At 38.5% G+C, this 23,369-nt stretch overlaps 1 protein-coding gene across 1 annotated transcript in view; it reads left to right on the top strand.

The window, feature by feature from the left end:
- The window catches only part of HSD17B12 (hydroxysteroid 17-beta dehydrogenase 12), a 172,906-nt gene extending 151,258 nt beyond the window's left edge, over window positions 1-21,648 (top strand). Inside the window, exons 8-11 of the mRNA XM_054437443.2 lie at window positions 3,335-3,416; window positions 5,018-5,083; window positions 19,746-19,895; window positions 20,175-21,648. Coding sequence (XP_054293418.1) covers window positions 3,335-3,416; window positions 5,018-5,083; window positions 19,746-19,895; window positions 20,175-20,279 — 403 coding nt within the window. The 3' untranslated portion in view covers window positions 20,280-21,648. The remainder of the gene's footprint in view (window positions 1-3,334; window positions 3,417-5,017; window positions 5,084-19,745; window positions 19,896-20,174) is intronic.
- The last annotated feature ends 1,721 nt before the right edge of the window (window positions 21,649-23,369 follow it).

Below are 23,369 nucleotides of genomic sequence, written 5' to 3'. Positions count from 1 at the left end.
TTACAGAAAACATTGCTTGACTTGTTTATTTGGATATTTGTCATAACAAACTAGAAAATGCGCTGAAGCTGAAGTATGAGCAACATGAGTCTTCATTATAGAACTTCAGCAAAAATTCTTAATGTACCTTCCAATCTTAGAATTGTTCCCGAGTCCCCAGAAAATGAAAGATTAACCAGGGTTTAGTTTCATGTTTGTTTCTGTGTGCAATTAAGCGCAGCCCATTTTGTCCTTCTGCTTGATATAACAGAGTTGTCATGAGTCTGGCTGTGCCATGGAAACTGGTTTGACGTCACTAATTCTGCTTAGATGGAGGATTAGAGCTAGACAACACGGTTGATTTTAAGGGCGAGTCTTTTGTGCCTTGCAGTCCCAAATACTCAGCCCCATTTCTACATAGAGAACAGATACTGTATACAGTACAAAGATTAAGGCAGGCTATAGCAGTATATTAGCTGTGATTCAGACAGAACTGAGTTGAATATTATTGCCTTTGGAAAGAAAGAGTGAGAGAATTTTACACTGTTGTGTGTGTGGGTGTGGGAGGAAGGTTTCTGCTAGACACATATGTGAGCTTAATGGTAGGACAGCGATTTGTAGAAGGGCTATTTTCTCTACTGTCACTCTGGTACAATTTTAAATGCTACTATTTTATTTACTTAGTTCTAGTGCATTCTTGCTTTATCCTTTGTTAGTCTTAGATTTGTTTTCATGTGTTTTAGCATGCGAATACTGTATTTTGTATGAAGTACCCTCAAACTCTGACTTTTCACTAATTCAAAGCAACTCCACCTCCTAGAAGTTTTCAATAGGATTAGAATACTTGAGAAACAAAATCTTAGTTGCCTTAAGGAGCAAACAAGTAAGGGAGCATCACTGCATGAATGTGACATTGGATAATTGATCTGTATTGTATTTTAATATGGGAAAGGAACTTTTATTATCTTTAAATGACTCTTCCTGTACTTAGATCATTGCTTTGTTGAGTGAAGTTTTAAGGGTCTGTTTTGATCAGGTCAAGATTTAATTTTTAAAGTGCACTTGATAATGTTAAATTTTACCTTTTATAGATTTTTAAATTGCATTTTGTTAGCGAGAAATGAAATTTAAAATGTAAGGTTTCTGTTCAAGGGCATATATAACAACCCCAGCTTAACTTGAGTATAATGGAGCATTTAATCCAGCTGTTAGGCCAAGCAGTGATAGGCTGCAGCTTCAGTGGAAAGCCTCATTCTTCTGCATCTACTTCAAACTAGTTGTGTCTTCACTTGCTATGAATGAGTTTGGACATAGCTCTTCCCAGTTATATGAGAAAAGGTTAAAATAAAACACTACCCATACCTACAAGGATGCTTAGGATGCAGGAGAGGGGTTGACTTGTCAAGATTGAGGGTTACTTCTTAGAAAGCATATTGTGTTGCATACGACACAATAGCTCTCTTAGTTTTCACTTGATTGGGATCTGCTCCCAGTTTAAAGGTGATACATTCCAATATGTCATAAATATTTTTCTCTCTCTTTTCACAGATTTGTTAAGATAAATTTCACATACCGAACAATCTACCCATTAAAGTATACACTTTAATGGTTTTTAGGGTATTCACAGAGCTGTGCAACCATACCACAGTCTAATTTTTGAACATTATCAATACCCCAAAAAAGATAAAGATATTTTAAATATTACAAATTAATACTAAATTAAAAATCTCCTGTAACAAAAGTGGTTTTTCTATTTTCATCAAAGGAATTTCTCAGAAATATAGATAAAATGAAAGGACTAGATATTCATTGCTAATTTACCAGTTTTTATGTTCGAATTGTTGGGTTCTAACTCCTGATACAAACTCTTACCTTAAAATTTAAAAAGAAAAGACTCTTCTGCTTCTGAGGAAGACACAAACAAAAAATACCGGAATGATATAATTAACCCATTGACTACTTATTTCCAACTTTATTCAAAACCCTCCTAATATTTTTAAATTTGAAATGTAATTTTTATCATCAAAATCTTAAAGGATTTCACAGTTTAGGAAGGCACATAATACTAATAAGGACTTCTGTTAAATAACAACAACAACTTCTTTCCAGTGACACACACTAAGCTGAGGACTCCCACTTCCCTTTGATGGTTGAAGTGGCATCTCGCCTAGAGGCTGGCAGATGGAGCGGGTGACTTTTGGGGATTATTTCATTTCAGATTTATGCCTAAAATAACTTAGATGCCATTTAATCATGTATCCTTTATTATTTTGCATAAAGGGGGTCTTTATAGTCCCTTTTTTAAGCTAAAAAAAAAAATAGGTGTTGGGAAGTAAATTCAGACAAAGAACAATGAGAAAGTGGGTTAAAGAAAGGAACCTAATATGGGAGACAGGAGGTGGGTGGGATCAGGTTGCAGTGGCTGAAAAGGGGAATCCTCTGAGAAGAATGGATTTGAGGGGAAGAGTTGGTAGTTGTGACATTCCTAAACCATAATTCTACACTTTACCTAACCTATACGTACTTTTTAACAACTGGTGTCTTTATAGCATTGCTTTTATCAAGCTAATTTTCACTTTTTTGTAGCATTAGAAATTCCTAGTAACTTTGATTTTTAACTTTCAGTAGTCTCTAAAAGTTACAGTAACAATTGAGCTTTGCCTTTTGGCAAAAGACACAGTTTGATGAACTAGAGAGTCACATAATTTTAGAGTCAACTCTTTGTTGGTGCCCAAGTATCTACAACCCAGGGAAAGTAGAAGTAGAAAGTAGAAGTAGAATCTACAACCCAAGGAAAGGACATAGCCATTCACTCATTGCCAGAAAGTTTTATTAAGTACCTGTTGGTTATGTGCTCAGTACCGTGTGGAATATTTTGAAGGAAAATGGGCTACTATATCCAGAAGTTTATGGTTTTGTTGGGGGGAGGAGAGAATGTTTATATACATAGAATGATTAAATCCTACGGTAAAGTAGTACATGACGATATGCTAAAATAAAGGTGTATGCAGGGAATATAAAAGATCTGTAAGTAAAAATTCTTGGCACTGTGGCTAGAGAAGACCTCAAAGGGTAGAGATCAACTCGAGGAGAATGGAGATCTGATCTGGTCATGCCCTGGGTTACTAAGACAGGGAAATGAGCTAATCGTGAAGAAGAGCTATTTTTAGTTGATTAAATTATGTCTCATTTACTGACCAAGCTTAGCACATACTGATGAAAGGCAGGGAGAGATGTGTGTTAGAAAAACAGCTACATTATTCTGTTTCAAATAATTATATATCTCAATCTGTAATTCACAAACAACTGCATACTGTGGCTTCACTCCTTTTACATGGTACATTTTCCTTTTTAGATCCAAAGGGGCTATTCTGAACATTTCGTCTGGCAGTGGCATGCTCCCTGTCCCACTGTTGACCATCTATTCTGCAACCAAGGTAAACAATATTTTCTTAAATCATGTCAATATAGTAATAAGGGGTCATTTTTAGTCTGAGAAATTAACGTAGATTTAACTTTCCTGAAGTTCTGTTCTTGGCAGTTTTCCAATAGACTGAGAAGAAAAGGAAAATACCCTACTTGAGTTTCAAAAGAACCAGAGTTGGAGACATACTATATATTTACAATAAACTTACTGTAAACTTACAAATGGGACACCAGGATATCAGATTCACAGATGCTGTTTTTCTGCTCCCAGCACTTTACTGATTTTGAAAGTGATACTTGTGCCTTCCATAGACAGGTGACCTAGGCAGATAGCTTAGTTAATTAGAACATGATGTTAATGAGTCTAAGGTTAGAGATTTGATACATGAATGAGTCCACTTCACATAGCATAGAAGAAATGCATCTAGTCAACGTGTAAATGTACATAGCAGGCACAAGATAGACTGGGCAAGAGTGTATTTTGCCATGTTGTCCAGGATTCATAGATATTCTTTGTCACTTTTGGGGTGAGACAAGAATTTTCCAGAACTCTCTGGACAATGTCATAATTTCATACAATATCACCATTAACCTCTTCACATTACTGCTAGGAAAGTAATTCAGAATGTGTCTCCTACTGACTGCAGGTCAATGGCATCATCTTCAGATACATTGTTGAGGCATCGAATACATCTCTGAAGGGAAAATGATCACTTAGATGTTGAAATTAAGCAGGTTTTTAGGGAAAAATAAACAAAAATATCTACAGTAAGAACTTGAAACATTTCAGGGAAGGAAAAGAGCAAAACTCCGACTTCTTTTTCATGTGAAAAAACAGTCACTACTGTCTTTTGAAAAGCTTGGTACCACCTCCCAACCCCTACAATCTACTTTCTGTGTCTGGGAACATACTGTAGGCAAATTTAAAATGAATGCCATGTTTCTTGAAGGGATTCGTGAACTTCAACTTATCTGTTCTACTCTATGGCTACAAAACTATGACTAATTAGGACCCTTGAAAAGTCACTTGATTCTTTGCATTTCTAGTCTGAGGTTGTGTCCACATTTGAAAAATGGCACATTGTGTTTTACAAATATATTTAAGGTTGTATTATCAGAAGAAGATGGGCTGTGACATTCACCTCTATGCTTCTTGGATCTTGTCATCCCAAAGCACTAAGAGGATGCTTGTTCTGTTCTTTTTAGCAACAACAAAATCCCCATAGAACAGAGTTGAATGGACTTCATGTTGTGTTTCTATTTGAGTGGCAAGTGAAGAGATGAAATGAGTCCTTTGTTATATAAGAGAAAAATATTTTTTCTTGGAAAGTAATTTTCTGAGGGGAGAAAAAGATAAGAAAAGCCTTTTACAGTTAAATCAAAATTTGATCTGGATATTATATTTGGTAATGTAATACTTCATTTCGTGGCAGATAAAAACAGCTTGAGGTTTTGAGGTGTTTTTCTAAGTTCTCTTCTGCATTTGAAATGAAAAAAATGATGAGAAATTATAGCATTAAATGATTAGTTTATTATTTTTGTTTCCATGGCTGCAAATCAGGCAGATTGATGTAATGTGTGTGTTTTCTTCTCACTCCCACTCCCCTCCCAGACTTTTGTAGATTTCTTCTCTCGGTGCCTCCATGAGGAGTATAGGAGCAAGGGCGTCTTTGTGCAGGTGAGTGGAGTTTGTTTCACTTAAGTATCCCTGTTTTTGTGTGGTTTCCAGAGCAACTGTTGCTGTCTTGGCAACAACAACAAAAAAATCATATTCCTAAGTAAGTGAACGTGACATTAGCACACCATTAAAAACATGGTTTCTTTTTCCTTAATGCACTTGTCTAGATTTTTAAAAAATTATCCCCTAGAATTTCCAAGTAGGGATACCTAAAGTGGAACCAAATGCAGTATAAATAGCTGAAGCATACTTTTTAAGTTCTTAGGGTTTTATTTTGAGGGACCGAGACTATCGGCATCTCTCTCTTTTTTAATTGTGGTAAAATAAACATAAAATTTACCATTTTCATCATTTTTAATGTGCAGTTCAATGGCATTAAGTACATTCACATATCGTGCAATCATTGTCACCATCCATCTCCAGAGCTTTTTTCATCTTCCAGAACTGAAACTCTGCACCCATCAAACATGAACTCCCCATTTCCCCTTCCCTCCAGCCCCTGGCAACCACTAGTTGATTTTCTATCTCTATGAATTTGACTACTCTTAGTACCTCATATGGGTGGAATCATACAGTATTTGATCTTTTGTGACTGGATTATTTCACTTAGCATGTCTTCAGGGTTCATCCATGTTGAAGTATGTGTCAGAATTTTCTTCCTTTTCAAGGCTGAATAAAATGCCATTGTGTATAGACCACATTTTGCTTATCCATTTACATATCAATGGGCATCTGGGCTGTTTCCACCTGTTGGGTATTATAAATAATGCTAATATGAGCATGAGTGTACAAATATCTCTTGCAAACTCTGTTTTCAATTCTTTTGTATATGTATACAGAAGTGGAATTGCTGGGTCATATGGTAATTCTGCTTTAAATTTTTTGAAGAACTTAGCTATTTTCCATGTCAGCTACACCAATTTACACTTCCACTGGCAGTGTGCAGAGTTCCAGTTTCTCCACATCTTCACCAACACTTGTTATTTTCTATTTTGTTTGTTTTTTATAATAGCCATCATAACGGGTAAGAAGTGGTATCTCATTGTGGTTTTGATTTGCTTTTCCCTGATGATTAGTGATATTGAGCATTTTTTCATGAGTTTATTTGGTCATTTGCATATCACCTTTGAAGAAATGTCTATTCCAGTCCTTTGCGTATGTTTAATAAAATCATGTTTGGTTTCTTTTCATTGGGTTGTAGGAATGATCTATATATTCTGGATGTTGTCCCATTTTAGATACATGATTTGCAAATATTTTCTCCCACTTCATGAGTTGCCATTTTATTCTGTCTTTAGTCTACATAATATCTTTTTATTCACAAAAGTTTTTAATTTTGATGTAGTCCAGTTTATCTATTTTTTATTTTGTTGCTGGTGCTTTTGGTGTCAAATCCAAGAAATGCTTGCCAAATCCAGTGTCATGAAGATTTTCCCCTGTTTTCCTGTAAGAGTTTTCTAGTTCTAGCTCTTTGATCCATTTTGAGTTAACTTTTATATACCTTTGAGTTTATTATGTAGCTAGCAGATACAATGCTGTGAAAACACAAAATATGAGAGAAAGCAAATATAGGAGTTTTGATGGGTGGCAATTTCAAATTAACCATTCTTCAATTGAAAGAAATAGTATTTCCATGCTCAGGCATTTTTAAAAAATGTCTTGGGAGAAGTTGCAATTTGTACCTCTTTCCTGCTCCTGCCTATCAGCTACCCCACCTCTGTGCACGTCTGGTGTTCACTGTGGCTTTCATTCCTGTGAGGCAAGTATTTCACTTTTTGTATCCTGAAGCCACAAATGATCGATCAAAATAATAATAGTGAATATTTGAGCGGATACTTTTCAGGTACAGTGCTAAACACTTTAATATGTATCATTTCACTCCATCTCATAACAATCTCATACAATGGTGTGATGATGATGATTATTATTTTTAATTGCAGAAATTGGGGCTTAGAGAGGGTAAGCCACTTGCCCATGTTGAACTGGGACTCAAATCTGGGTCTGTTTGGCACTAAAGCCTTTGTTCTTAACCACTAGGCTACTTGCTCCAGGCCTGTAAGTCAACATTGAACACTTACTGGATCCATCTGTGCTCAGGGAGTGATGGAACCAGAAGGTGGTTGGTTCCATTTCCTCCTTTATGCCTGTAGACCATCAAGATGGGCCTAAATGTCATGTAGATGTAGCTTCTAAACCTTTTTATTGAGTAGATACTGGTGGGAGCTAAGTCACCTACTGTGAGATAGAATGGTAATGAAAGGAAGGGGGGATGACTGTTTCATCTGCCAGGATCAACTAAGAGCCTGCTTCCTCTAAACCCTGACCTGAGCTTTCATCCAAGGGAAGCTTAGATGTCATAGCCACTTGGTGTTATTTCTGACTTGCAGCTTCCCATATGTATAGGTTTCATTCAGAAGGACATGTGTTCTAGAATCCTGGATTTTATACTAAATTACTGTACTCTCTTTTTCCCCTTTCCTTGACACCAGTCATTTTAATGTTAGTAATTCGAATGTTCTATGTAGATTATGTTGTATTTTAGTAACAAGGAAACCAGTAAAATGTTCTTGAGAAGTTATTACATTCCATGAGAAGGTATTCGTGGGAAGGTATCACATGCCATGCAATGGTATACCATTTTCTTTCTGATGAATCTAATTGTAATCACACTATTAACTGGATAGTTTGTAAACACCTATTGCGACTAGGCAGGAATCCTAAAAAGGTCCATTGGTGATTGACTATAAGCAGAGTGACCAGAAGCTGTAAGTGTCTCAGTGACAGAAGGTAGCATTAGGCCTTGTGAGCACAGACAATCAATTTCTAAAATTCCGTTAATAATCAAGACTGTCTCCTCTCTCATTCTCACAACTTGCTTCCCTCAAAGATCTTTTCTCCAGATTTTCCACCTAGTAATCTGGTGTGACTAGAAGCTACTGTAAAAACACATTAGCATTTGTCTTCTAAAATATTTTATTTCGATAAACTTTTGTTTTTCCCTAATAATGAAGTATAAACTGTCATTTCATCCATCATTGTGTTTTGTCATATGAATTCATTCAAGGTTTAAACTTTGAATGAATTTGATGAAAAAATAAAGACTCAAATGTTTGTGAGGGAAAGCACAGTCGTCATTCTGTGCCAATACATCAGAACGTTGAAGTAGAATAGAAAGAGAACCTCTTATTAATTCTGATCAAAGGGGCAACAAAAATGTAGTCTAAATGAAGCTCAGAGTTAAAACTGATTGGTTTTTCTTTGGCGGTGTTTATGCCCACAAATTTTTTGGACTAGGAGTATTTATCAGCTGATTCCGCCTTGTACTCCAGCCCACACATGTTTCCTGGGTGATCTTATTAAAATACAAATCAGATAATGTTGCTTTCCTTCCTAGTCCTCCAGTGGCTGCCCATAAGGTTTAGGATTAAATTCGAACTCCACAAGGCCATCTCCTTTCTTGCCACTCCACTGTCCTCCCCGACGTTCAGGCCAGAGTGGGCATCCCAGTGTCTAGTACATGCTCTGCCCTCTGAAGTGCCCATGACTGGCTCATCTGTTGGCATCCTTTCCCCAACTCCTCTCCAGTTCTACTCACCGTATCTCCTCCCAGCCCTATTTGAACCCTATGGCCGCTGTCCCTCTCTCAAGGCTTGGGCCACAGTTTGCCTGCCCTGGAAAGCCGTCTCTCAGCCCCTTGGCACATTTGGTTAGGCCTTTTTTTGGGCTCTCATTAGAGCTCCTTGTATACCTCTGCCTACTACTGTCTGGCCCTTCCCTGTCTCCCCACTTCTATGTATTCTTGAGGACAGGGCTTTTTATCTTATTTGTCTCTGTGTTGCTGGTGGCACCTGTTGTTTGTGGTAAACGGGAGACCTAGCTTTTCCATAGCATCACAGAAAACTCTGGTTGTGCATGGTCAAGCTTTGTGGTACACAGGCATCTGTTTTGATGGCTTTTTGAACTTCTTCTATTGCTCCCATATGCTCCTGGCCTTGAATTTTCAGCCTCTTTATCTGAATGGCTTCTAGACTAATGCTATGTGGCCATGTTTCCATTTTTTTCTAAGCCTTGCAAAGAATGCTATCTTTTTAGGTCTACCTCCATGTGAATATACATCAGATTGCTCTTTTGGGGAAGGAAGAGGGTATATTGTTCAAATTCTAGATTGTTTCATATTACTTCTTAATATTTTTCTTTTGCATTTCTTTCCCCATCTTTCCTTCAACTTCTTAACTTCTTTCCTATAATTTTATAAGATCTTTAAAATTGCCTTCAAGAATTCAGATTTGCCATTATATAATCATTTCCTGGAAATGCAAAAACACAGTAACAACAAGTGATGTAAATGCCCTGGAGGTGAATGATGGGCCTGAGAGACTATTTGATTTTGAACAGAGGATGAGAAGCACATTCTCAAGGAAACCTTATCATAAGTGTAGTCTGTTGATGAGGACTGTTTGTTCTCATTACCTTATATTTAAAGTCCAGTCACAAAAAGAAAAAGAGACGCTTGTGTCTTTCAAAAGGCAAAATTATTGTAAGTAATTTGACTGGCTAGGTAGTGGGCCCTAGCCTTGGGCTCCTTCCGTCTACCCTGTGCTAACTAGCAGTTAATACTGAGCAAGCAGGAAGTAGCTAAGACTAAGACTAAATCCTAAAACTATACCTCTTGAACTCTTATTCTGCAAAATTTTCATGAGCCTTCTGGTTTTTAAAAAAATTATTTGGAAATAATTTCAAGTCTACAGAAAAGTTACAAGAATAAAAATAGTGCAGACAATACTCTGATACCCTTTGCTTAGATTTACTTACTGTTAACATTTTACCACGTTTGTCTTATCATTGGAGAGTAAGTGCAAACATTATGGTCCTTCAATTCTAAATTCTTGAGCGTGTACTTCTGAAAAATAAGGGGTTGTTTGTTCGTTTGTTGTTTGAAGACAGGTTCTCACTCTGTCACCCAGGCTGGAGTGTAGTGGAGCTATCATGGCTCACTAGAGCCTTGACCTCCCAGGCTCAAGTGATCCTCCCACCTCAGCCTCCCGTGTGGCTAGGACCGCAGGCACATGCCACCAAGCCTAGCATTTTTCATTGAGACAGGGTCTCACTTTGTCACCTGGGCTGGTCTCAAACTGCTGAGCTCAAGTGATTCTCCCACCTTGGCTTCCCAAAGTGCTGAGATTACAGGTATGCACCACCACACCCAACCAGAATAAGGATATTCTCGTATATAACCACAATACCCGTATCAACTCAGATTTAACAGTGATACAATAATTTTATCTAATGTATTATTTGTGCCCAATTTTTGATCTTACAGTATTCTTTATCCTCTCCTCTTCCTCCACTAAAGAATGCAATCTAGGATCAGGTGTTATATTTAGTTGTCCTGTCTCTTTTGTTTCCTTTAACCTGGGATATATCTAAAACCTTTGTGTTTCATGACAGTGACATTTTTTAAGAGTACAGTATTCCTCCTTTTTAATTATACATTCCTCATTTGGGGTTTCTTTGATGCTTCCTTAGAGAAACCCAAAAGTGAGATTCGGATTATGCTTTCTGGGCCAAAATATCACATATGTATGTGATGTTGTGTCATCAGGGCCTCATGTGGGGAGACACACAAGATCCATCCACTCTTCATTGGTGGCGACGTTTCTGACCCCCAACTCTAGGTGTTACCCAACTTCTCTGCCATATAATTACTATTATTTCCCTTGCACTAACAAGCAATCTGTGGGGAGACCCTAAAATTGTGCAAATATTTTGGCCCTTATCAAAATTTCCCCTAGATGTAGCATCAGTGATGTTTCTTCACAAACCTGCCTCATAAAGAGATTTTTGATGCTGAAGAATTCCTGAAGCCCTGCCTGGATATTTCGTCATTTCAAAATGAAAAGTCACAGCTAAAGCATGGTCACAGTGTCCTCAGTCCAGGCTGTGGTTTTATGAAAACTGCATTGGTCATTGGTGCGCCTTGAGGCAGAGAGGAAAGGACACTGAGCTTGGAGTCAGCAGACCAAGGTTTGAGTTCTGCCTTCAACATCTGGTGATCATCTGACCTACAGAAAGTTGCTTCATTACTTTATGCCTTAATTTCCCCTTCTGGCAAGTGGGATAAGTGATGTGAGATAAAAACACTCCAAGCTGGGAAATGATATATAAGGGTGAAGAAGAGAGGAAAGAGACTTATATTTATTGGATATCTACAATATGCCCATGTTTTCACCTCCTTTGTCAACTCATTTTACATAGATATTAACCTAGTCCCATTTTACAAATAGGAAACAGGATCAACAGGAGCCCTGTGCTGGGCACAGTGGCTCACACCTGTAATCCCAGCACTTTGGGAGGCTGAGGCAGGCAGATCACTTGAGGTCAGGAGTTCAAGGCCAGCCTGGCCAACATGGCGAAACCCCATCTCTCCTAAAAATACAAAAATTAGCCAGGCGTGGTGGTGCATGCCTATAAACCCAGCTACTGTGGGGGGCTGAGGCATGAAAATGGTTTTAACCTGGGAGGCAGAGGTTGCTGTGAGCCAAGATCACACTCCTGCATGCTAGCCTGGGCAACAGAACAAGACTTTGTCTCAAAAAAATAAAAATAAAAATAAAGAGGAGTCCTGAAACTTGCTTAAAGTCAATTTAGTTTATCAAACAGCTCCTGCCTGCTATTTATCAGACCCTTGGCTAGACATCTAGGAAACAAAGGTAAATAAGACCAGTCCCTGTCCTGAAGGCACACACACAGAAAAGACAAATATTTAAACACATTACACCCACAGTAAGTCCAAAACTGGAGGTATATATCATGTTCCACATGTCTTCAGTCAAGAAATATTTAGAAAGCACCTAATAATCTGGCAAAAGGCAGACAGAGCCTCTGCTGTGGTTGAATTTACGTTTATTGGGAGGGAGACAGACATTAAACAAATCCACGAATAAGACAATTGTATAGAGTGATACGTTGTCGAGAAGAAACTAAAAAAGAGTGATATGTTCAAGAACATGGGGAAGTGTAGAGAATGTACCGATCTTGGTGTGAGTAACTCCGTCTGCAGTGCCATCCTGTTTCTCAAAGAGGTGTTGCTCTCCGTCACGCAGTTTCCTTCCTTTGACCTGGGAGGCCGGGTCTCTGGAAATGCTCTTAACAAGGAGATCATCTGCCAAGGGACACCATCCCCTGAGGTTTTCTTTACCAGAAGAAACGTGGAGATGCAGATAGACACCATCTAAACCCAGAGAACTTTCAGCTGCCCTGAAAATGAAGTGGACTTTTTCATTCTTAGCAGGAGATTACAAAAGAATACTCCATTTACATTTGAACTTATTGTCCTGAAGAAATCCTCTGGGCGCCATGCACGGTGGCTCATGCCTGTAATCCCAGCATTTTGGGAGGCCAAGGCAGGAGGGTCGCTTGAGCCCAGGAGTTTAACACCAGCCTGGGTAACATAGTGAGACACCGTCTCTACAAAAAATAGAAAAAAATTAGCTGGGCGTGTTGGTGCATGCCTGTGGTCCCAGCCACTCAGGAAGCTGAGACAGGAGAATCACTTGAGCCCAGGAGGTTGAAGGTGCAGTGAGCTGTGATGGTGTCACTGCACTCCAGCCTGGGTGATGGGTGGCAGAGCAAGACTCTGTCTCACAAAAAAAAAAAAAAAAAAAAAAAAAAAAGAAATCCTCTGGGCTCCATTCCCTTGTTACTACTTTCCAGTGCCTTTGTCTTGGTGATGAGAGTTGGTGGTTTTGTTAATTCGGGTGAAAGTGTAGTTTTTAATCAGAATAGACTTGATTTGGGTTAATCCATGAAATTTAGAAAACAAATAGGACAAATTGAGATGAGAGAAAACAAAATTTAAGAATTTTTTAATGAAAGAAGATATTCCTTCTTTGTATTTTTGTTACAGTATTTTATCGCTTAGAGTATTCATATAGTTCTATTGGGCTTCAAAGAACTAGAAAGCGAAATATTGAGAAACGGTTACCGGGATTACAAATGTAAGTCTCCATCCTTTCTTCCTGTTAATTGCCAATGACTATGAAAGGAGTTAATAGAGTGTGTCTTTTGTGCATATGGAGTCTAAATAGGGAGAGTTATAAAGCAATATAAAGATTCTCACTGGAAATGTTCATGTATGGCCAACTATACCAATTTTGAAAAATGGCTTAAGAACAGTAAAATTAGTCCTGTTGGGCTCATTGGACTCAGATCCCTTCCAACCAGCTGAATCTCGATTTTTTCAGTGATGTCCTTTTTTCTTGGCCATTTACAACAGTGTTGTACCACAAGACCTACAAGCTTGAGAGGTCCCTCCAGACCATTACATGCGTGTCCAGGAGAACTAAGATATTCAGTTGGTTACCTCAACAGTCAGATATTCTCCATGGAAAATGGCATTCTTATACATCTTATTGGATATAAAAAGTCAGCCAAGTTCTTCTTTCCAAATTCATTCTAAAAATATAGATTTTGGAAAACTTAGAAAATAATTGCTAATACATACTAAAGTTCAAATCCCACACTCTTTAACTGATAATATTTTATTTAATTCTCATGATAGTATAATAAGGAAGATTCTATAGCCTCTAATTACAGAGGAAGAAACTAAGGCTCAGTCATTGAGTGTTTTGCTCAAGATCACACAACTAGTAAGTGGTCAAGCTGGAATTTGAATCCGAGTTGGTCTGATGATAACCAATGCTAATTTTTTTTTCCTGTTACCCTACCACCTCTATTTTCACATCCCAAACTCAATCCTTTAGGAAATCCTTACCCACTATTTGACTACTTCTCATGACCTCCACTGCTACCACTCTATCTGAGCCACCATCATAGCTTGTCCTGGACATTTTGCAGTATCTTACTATCTGGCCTTCCTACACCCATCGTGGTTTAACAGCCCCTATAGCCTACTCATAGCAGCCAGAATGATTTCTTTAAAATAAAATCCAGCTGGGCACAGTGGCTCACACATGTAATCCCAACACTTTGGGAGGCTGAGATGTATGGATTGCTTGGGCTCATTGAGTTCAAGACCAGTCTGGGCAACATGGTCAAACCCTGTCTCCACAAAAAAAATTAAAAATTAGCCAGGCATGGTGGTGTGCGCCTGTGGTCGTTGATACTTGGGAGGCTGAGGTGGGAGGATGGCTTGAGCCCAGGAGGTGGAGGTTGCAGTGAGCTGAGATCGCACCACTGCACTCCAGCCTGGGTGACAGAGCGAGACTATCTCAAACAAAACAAAACAAAACAAAAAAATCCAGTTACTTCACTGCTATGCTAAAAATTCTTCCGTGGCTTCTCATCTCTTTCACAATGAAACCATGAGTTTTTATGACCCTCAATGTTCTGATTTCAAACTTCCACATTATCATGTTCCCTCCCCACCCTCCTACTTCTGTAGCCTCCTTCCAATTCTGGAAACACTTTGAGGATGGCTTCACCTCAGGGCCTTTGCACTTGTTCCTTCCGTCTCAAAGGCTCTTCACCCAGATATTCTTTTGGCCAACTCCGTCTCTTTGTTCAGATCTTTGGTTATAAGTCACCACATCATAGGGGCCTTTCTTGAGAACCCACCTGCAGGCTCAGCCTCTATCAGCTCTTTTACCCAGGTATTTTTTCATCTTCCTTTTTTATCATTGCCTGCCAATACTGTACACCTTTGTTTTAATTATTATTTGTTTGTGGTCTACATCCCCCTACTGAAATGTAAGCTCTGTAAGATTAGGGACTCTGTTTTTATTCACAGTGAATTTTATTCATTAAGTTCCCATTGCCTAAAACATTGTTCTAGTAGGTGCTCAGGAAATAGTTTAGTGTTAAGTGAATGCCTTTTGTGAGATTCCACTGTTTTTCTTTTTGTTCCTTGAATGTTAACATACAAATTCCACATCTTTGGAGGTAGGTTATTTACAAGATTATCAGCCAACATTTATCAAGGATCTTTGTGTAGAGCACAATATTTTGAACTCCTTCATTTTGGATTTAGATGCTAAGATTTATATGTATTGTTATTACACGGCCTTTTTTCACTGCTATATAACCAGGGATCTCTGCACCATCAGAACAACTCCTTTTTCCTAAAATTTCTAGAAAGTCTAAGGGTTTCTGCCAAGTAGATAATCAAGGGCCTTTATATGGAAAAGCTAATTTCGTGATCTGCAAGTAAAGTAATACACACTCCAAAACTATAATATAGGTGTATAATTATTTAGGTTTTTGTATACCGGATCCTGAAATCGTAGCTGAATACACAGATTTCAGGAAATGGAGTTTTCCTAATATTCTTCATAGGAGCCCCAGCTTCTGCCTTAAGAGTGTGTGCTGGCTACACGGTTGAATTTAATGCTCAGTAAAGGCAGACGTGACACCATGTCTGAAATCTCATGCTGTGCAAATACACTAGACCCCAGTGTCTTCTGGGTCTTCATTTTCCCAGGTCATTGTCATCTGATGTTCTGGTCATTTTTCAATTGAAAATCCTGTTTAGTACGCAGATGATGACACCTGAAAGATGCCCTACCATGTTAGGTCCCAAGGTTCAATCCCTGATTCTTGAATATCTGCCATGCAGTTTCAGGCATCTTTCTTTCCACTGCTCCATGGCCATAAGCCTTCCTCTTCTCAATCAAGCCCCCTGGATTGTACTGTGGAAGTCCAGTTATCCAAGCAAGCTGCTCCAGTGGGTGAGAAAAAAGACACCAAGTTGTCAGGCCTGGTGCGGTGGTTCATGCCTGTAATCCCAGCACTTGGGAGGCTGAGGCAGGCGGATCACCTGAGGTCGGGAGTTCGAGACCAGCCTGGCCAACATGGAGAAACTCCGTCTCTACTAAAAATACAAAATTAGCCGGGGGTGGTGGCAGGCGCCTGTAATCGCAGCTACTCAGGAGGCTGAGGCAGGGGAATTGCTTGAACCAGGGAGGTGGAGGTTGCAGTGAGCTGAGATGGCGCCACTGCACTCCAGCCTGGGTGACAGAGCGAGGCTCCATATCAAAAAAAAAAGATACCAAGTTGTCTCCAGTGATTTTATTTTTTTTATTTTTATTTTTTTAAAATAGGCTGAGCAAGGAAGCACCAACAGCTTTGCTTTATGGCCTAATTAATTATTTGCCATTTGGGAATTCTAAATTTGAAGACCAGGATACTTGCCCACATCTGCAGCTCTCAAGGTCAGGTTGTTTCTGAGCTGGCAGTATTTGTAATGGGAACTTGTTGAGCTTTAGCAACTTGAAAAATCTGTTCTGCCCACAATTTCCTATAAAAGTATGAGTATCTTCTTGACCTGTTTCCCATAATGTTTTCCTGAGTAAGCAGGAGAAATCAACTAATTATCACTTGTTGGGTTTTTATTTAACAGTTGAAGGGTGTACCTAGATGGCTTTTTGATATCTAAGATATACTTTCACATAACTTGGAATATTTATTTTTAAATCATTGGCAAGTAGCTGTATCTATAAGTATGCCTTTTTAGATAGGTGGTCTTATATATGCTTCAGAATTTCTAAAATTTTGGCTTAAACGTTCATATTATCAACTTCTTGGTGTAATTAATTTTCTGAATCATAGCAGTGGAAAGAGACCCCGGTACCCTTCTTCAGTGCTGTCCATAATGAAGTGTCTTTTACCAGTTCATTCAATAGATATTCATTGTACCCCTGCTATGTACCAAGTACTGTTCTAAAGCATTAAAATATATGAATATGACCAAGTCTTCATGGAGCTTGTGTTCTAGAAATGGATACCACCCAGTGATTGGATTCAGTTTTCTGTACCGTTTTGCCTCCCTCCTGCCACTCTTCACACATTTCCAACATTTGAACCATCCTGAGCTATGCAGTTCCCTGAAAAACATCATGCTCTTCTGTGGCTCCTTTTCTTGGCTCCTGCTGTTCCCTTATTTGTTTATAATCAGGGAAATTCTTGCATTTCATTTAAGACTTAGCTCAAATGCTGTTTCATCTTTGAACCCTCCACTAGGCCATGTTAACTGCGTTGATTTTAAACCATCACGGAAATAAATATACTTTCTAAAAAAGAATTTACATTCCTTAGCTGGAAAAACATAACCCAACTTGGAATTCCTGAGTATGCATCTCTTGTCCCCACCCCTTGATCTGGGGGTTCTCTAGACTAGCTCTATGGTTTAGCTGCATGAAGAGTTAACTTGTGGCACCACCAAGTGGTTCAGTCAGGCAGTGCAACTTAATTCTCCTACAAGATCAAAGTAGTCCAGTTTATACCATGTTACATACCAAGGGAGGGAAGAAGACGGCAGAAAGGATGGAAGAAAGGAACAAAAAATTATAATGCAATTGAGAGGTATAATGATTAGACCATCTCTACCTCTAGAAGCTCAAAATCTTGCAATACCTTTACCAGGCTTGTGATCTGTATTTGGGATTTTTTTTTTAATCTTCACTATTTTGTGACCTTTAAACCTAACGCATGGAAATGAGAAATGGTTTGCTTATGTTCCTTCATTATGTGAGATCAGAGTATTTACATATACTCTTTCTTTCCTTACTGCTCAACTTTGCTCTGGGAAATAACCTTTTCTTTACTGACCCATTGTGAGATCCTCACTGAACTCTGCATTTCCTACTCAGTCTGAGTCTGAGATCTCACCCTAGCGTGTGCTCTCATAGACTATATCCTTGTGGCAAAATGGTTCTTAAAAGATGTGACAAAAAAATTTTTTTTCTAAGTGAGGGATAAATGTATAGTGATAATCCCAATAAACAAATTCTCAGAAATCAAAAGTTACCTAATCAAAGTTGGCTCAAATATTGAAGTACTTCATACTTAGTATGAGTTTGTGGCTGCAGGGACAAGGAAAGAGGAAGATGGAGAATGACAGCACTCCATCTGGGGTTCTTGGTTCTAATGGAGAGGCTGAGGTTTCATCTAACCTGTCAAGGAGAGTGGGTTGCATTCCTTGACTTACACTTCGGAGTGGGAAAAATGCAAAGCACACACATACATAAAAACCCAGAGATGGCCGGGCGCGGTGGCTCACGCCTGTAATCCCAGCACTTTGGGAGGCCGAGGTGGGTGCATCACGAGGTCAGGAGATCGAGACCATCCTGGCTAACACGGTGAAAGCCCATCTCTACTAAAAATACAAAAAATTAGCCGGGCGAGGTGGACGTCGCCTGTAGTCCCAGCTACTGGGGAGGCTGAGGCAGGAGAATGGCGTGAACCCGGGAGGTGGAGCTTGCGGTGAGCAGAGATCGCGCCACTGCACTCCAGCCTGGGCGAGTCTCACTGAGACTCTGTCTCAAAAAAAAAAAAACAAAAGAAACCCCCAGAGACATGGGACCACTCCTTCTAGATCTCAGCAGGAAGGAACTCCATAGAATGGAACAGATCTCAATTTGATTGAAATTTTAAGATTTTGACCACCATGTGTTAGAGCCATTCCTTTTCTTTAATGGAAGTGTCATTGGGCCAAGCGTGGTAGCTCACACCTCCACCTGTCATCCCGACACTTGGGGAGGCTGAGGTGGGAAGATCACATGAGCCCAGAAGTTTGAGACCAGCCTGGGCAGCATGTTGAAACCTTGTCTCTACAAAAAATTTTAAAATTAGCTGGGCATAGTGGTGCACACCTGTGGTCCCAACTACTCAGAAGGCTGAGACAGGAGGATCACTTGAGCCCAAGAGGTCAAGGCTGCAGTGAGCTATGATCATGCCACCACACTCCAACCTAAGCAACAAGCAAAACCCTGCCTCAAAAAAAAAAAAAAAAAAAAGAAAGAAGAAAAAGAAAAAAAGAAGTGTCATTGCAGTGATACTTCACACATGTGAGATAAACAATACATTCACTCTTTGTTGAACTACCATGCCCAGGTTATTTCAAACTACAGAAGGACCTCTTGTATCATGACTCAGGACTTGTTATAATAGGGTTTCCTTATACTCTGTGTTGAATCACATCCAAAATGCAGCAAGCATAAGCAATAAAGAACATAACATTATTGAAGTTCCTCTAAAGGTCATGTCCAGATTTGTCACCCTACACCCATCAAGTCAGGTGTCTTTTAGTTACCCAAACAGTTTCCATATTGTTAGACTGTGTTCCCTCTAAAAAAGAAAAAAAAGGGAGGTGGTTCTATCTTATCAATAAAATTGTTTATAAAACTCAGAAGTAGAATGGTGAGAAACTAGGGAAGAAAAGTAGTAATGCAAGGCTGAGAAATAAGTTGTCTATTTTAGAAGAATCAAAGCTGATAGAACAAGCTTAATTAGCCATAATTATAGAGAAAGTTGGCATTATCCCATTAGAAGAATAAAGTATCAAAAATCTCCTACTTGGTGGTTCTGTCTCAATGTTCAGTTTACTAAGTGTAAAAAATATCCTATCCTGAATCTGTGCTCTCTAGATTATTTAATGCTTTCCTTTTTAAAGGTTCAAAAAGGTAGATTTCTGCTTATTTTTAATACTTTCTCTGGTCTCAAACTCTGTTTTATTGAGAGATTGATTTGTTACAATTTGTTTTATGGTATCATGTGTTCTATCAAGTTGGCTTTAGATAGCCACTTCTCTTTTCTTCTCTCTCTGTAAAGATACAGATGTTTCTACCACTAAGCACCACTGTACATTCTGAGTTTGTGGCCTTACTAATCAATGGCATGTTTTCTGGGGTGGGTGTTACCTTTCTAGAGTGTCCTGCCATACTTTGTAGCTACAAAACTGGCTAAAATCCGGAAGCCAACTTTGGATAAGCCCTCTCCGGAGACGTTTGTGAAGTCTGCAATTAAAACAGTCGGCCTGCAATCCCGAACCAATGGATACCTGATCCATGCTCTTATGGTAGGTAGATTTTTTGAATCGCAAATCAGTACTTTCTGGCTTGGGGTTTCTTTCCCATTGCGTTACAGGATAGTATGTAATAGATTAGCATATATACATTGTCCAGCCATAGTAATAAGACATCTATATCTTGTTATAATTATAATGGTCGTATACCCAAGAACTTTAAAATCTACCTATAAATAAAAACAACACTGTAATAAAACGTTAAATCATATGCTTCAATCTAGCCCAAATTGTAGGCTATAATTGCATATCTCTCACATGCTGTTTCCCTAGGGCTCAATAATCTCAAACCTGCCTTCTTGGATTTATTTCAAAATAGTCATGAATATGAACAAGTCTACACGGGCTCACCATCTGAAGAAAACCAAGAAGAACTAAGCATTGATAACTGCATTGTAACTTGGCCAGATGCTCCAGCATATGCACGTTCACTGCAAAGCACCTTACTGGTTTTGAAAATCTGAAGTTGTCATTTCAATAGTTATTAACATGACTAAATATTATCTTAATTAAGAGGAAAATAGAAGTTGCTTTTAGGGGTTTCTGACATATATTCTGGATACTATCAGAGGTAATTTTGAAGTTTAATATAAATGCTCATATCAAATGAATATAGAACTAATATTGTCGAGAACAGCTAATAGAAAGGAATACTATTATAGCAAATCACAGAATGATAGACTCAAGCATAAACCTTGGCAGTTGTATCTGCTTCAAAATGCCATTGATCATTATTCCTGTATTTTCTCTGAAACTGATTATAAAAACCAATGTCCAGCTACTCTTTTGTTTTTGACACTTTGAAGAAATGGAGATCGATTTGATTTGTTTATAAGCAGACACGCTGCAATTTACAAAGATCTCTTTAAGGTTTTATAAAATTATCTTACAGTTTGTACATTTATATGGAATTGTTCTTTATTAAGGGTAGCTAATGACATGAAAATAATTGTGAAATATGGAATTATTTCTGACACATGAAGCCCACTAAACTATGCTTTCTTATAATGCATATTTCTTCTCAGTTTAAATGTATGTAAATATCAAAGCTATATGGTATGACTTATAAAGATAAATGGGCCAAAGTGTACATTGAGACTGGCAGCCATCTATGGTACCACTGAAACCCTGACCCAGAAAAGTGGCTTGCTTGGACACCCAGCTGCCTTTGTTTCTGCATTAAACCAATATTGATCACACATATGACACAGGCTAGTCCTATAAAAGTAATGACTTCATAGAAATGGCATTATAATTTTTAAGTTGATACTCTACAGGTAGCTACTGATATAATTAGTTTTAATAAAACATGCTGCAACCATGGTATACAACAAAAATACATTTCTTTGGTGATTGAAATTAAGGCCATAGTTACAATGACTTAATATAAGACTGACTTTTATCCTGCTTCATAACTTGTATGGGGAACTCACCAAGAAAGAATTCAATACTGTGAAATATGCAGCAAGAAGATTGGTCTTTACCTAGGCTGTGTTTCCTAAGCTCTGAGTTTTAAGCACCAGTAGATTTGTATTAAAAGAAAAAAAAAATGGGGCCTTAGTTTCTGGCTTTTAATTTTGCCAGCTAAGGACATAAAACAAAAATAAACAAACAAAAACAAATAGCCATCTGCTATCAGCATCATTATGTAAAAGAAAATATATTTTAGCCCCTAAAATTAGGAAGAATGTAATCTCAGAATAAAGGTTGTCATTTAAGTTGAATAAATATATAGCTTTATGAAAAACACATTGTTTGCCCTTTTTTCCTCTCATTTCATTGTAGAAATGGTGACACCACAATGACCTGGGCAATATTTTATCTGCTTTCACACATTGGTTGGTTGGTTGGTTGGTTGGTTGGTTGGTTGGTGAGTTGGTTTTGGTGTAGTGGTGGTAGATAGAGGAGGGATTCGTTTGCAAGTATACAAAATACTCTCTTTTTCTTTTATCCCAGTTAGAAAATAGTTGTAGGCTAAGCACAGTGGCTTATACCTGTAAACTCAATGCTTTGGGAGGCTGAGACAGGAGGATTGCTTGAGCCCGGGAGTTCAAGCCCAGCCAGGGCAACATAGCAAGCTCTTGTCTCTACAAAAAAATTAAAAAATAAAAAATTAGCCAGGTGTGGTGGCATGCACCTGTAGTCCCAGCTACTTGGAAGGCTGAAGCAGGAGGATTGCCTGAGCCCAGGGATTAGAAGCTACAGTGAGCTATGATTGAACTACTGTACTCTAGTCTGAGTGACATAGTAAGACTCTGTCTCAAAAAAAGAAAGCAGTTGTAATTCTGGCTACAAAATCCCTTAAGAATTTCAAAACTTCTGAGCTGTGGCTTTGATTGCTTCAACTTGGCAAGCACCCACTTGTATTTGACACTCCAGGGTGAAGATGATGACGTAAAAATGTATTTTTCTAGGCACATGAAAATAAAAATTATGTTAAAAGAGAAAACAGTATACTCCAAACCTTCAAAACAGTGAAGTAAAAATTTCAGACTTAACTTTATGTTGACTTGATTTTATGTTCTAATGCATACTAGATAAGATTTGAACGCAGACGGGCCAGGTGCAGTGGCTCACGCCTGTAATCCCAGCACTTTGGGGAGGCTGAGGCCGGCCGATCATGAGGTCAGGAGTTCAAGACCAGCCTGGCCAACATGGTGAAACCCTGCCTCTAAAAAAAATACAAAAATTAGCTGGGCGCAGTGGTGCATGCCTGTAGTCCCAGCTACTCAGGAGGCTGAGGTGGGAGGATCCCTTGAACCTGGGAAGCGGAGGTTGCAGTGAGCCAAGATTGCACCACTGCACTTCAACCTAGGCGACAGAGTGAGACACCATCTCAAAAAAGAAAAAAAAAAAGAAAAAAAAAGGTTTGAACACAAAAAGACTAGAGTAGACAAGAATCACTTCTCTATTCTTGGTTATATTTCCTTATCTTTATACACTACTGAAATCAGTTTGTTTCAAGTATTTTACCTGGGATTCTTGCATCTACATGAAATTGGCCTGCAGTCTGCCTTTCTTACACTTTTTTGGTCAGTTTATGGTGTCAAGATTATAACTCCATTAAATGAATTGGAAAGTGTTGCCTGTTTTCCTGTTCTCCATAAGAATTTGCAAAAGATTGGAATGATCTGTTTGTTAAAAGTTTATAAAGCTGTCTGGCCTTAGTATTTATTGGTGGGAAGACTTTACTATAATTAGACTATTCAGGAATTCTATTTTTTTCTTGAATCAATTTTGAAAAAAAATCTAAGCATTTACCCATTTTACAATTTATTAGCATAAAGTAGCTTAAGGAATTTTCTTATTTCTAAACCTCTCCTGGATACACATACTTCCTTTTCCGATACTGTTTGTATCTTCTCACTTTCTTTTCCTTGGCCGTTTTACCAGAAGTTTGTCTGTTTTATTTTTTTAAAGAACCAAACTTAGCTTTGTTCATTCTCTCTGCCCTTCTCTTTTATGTTC

This window comes from Pongo pygmaeus, chromosome 9 (genome assembly GCF_028885625.2).
Source record: "Pongo pygmaeus isolate AG05252 chromosome 9, NHGRI_mPonPyg2-v2.0_pri, whole genome shotgun sequence".
Classification (NCBI taxonomy): Eukaryota; Metazoa; Chordata; class Mammalia; order Primates; family Hominidae; genus Pongo; species Pongo pygmaeus.
This window is presented reverse-complemented; position numbering and strand designations above follow the sequence as displayed.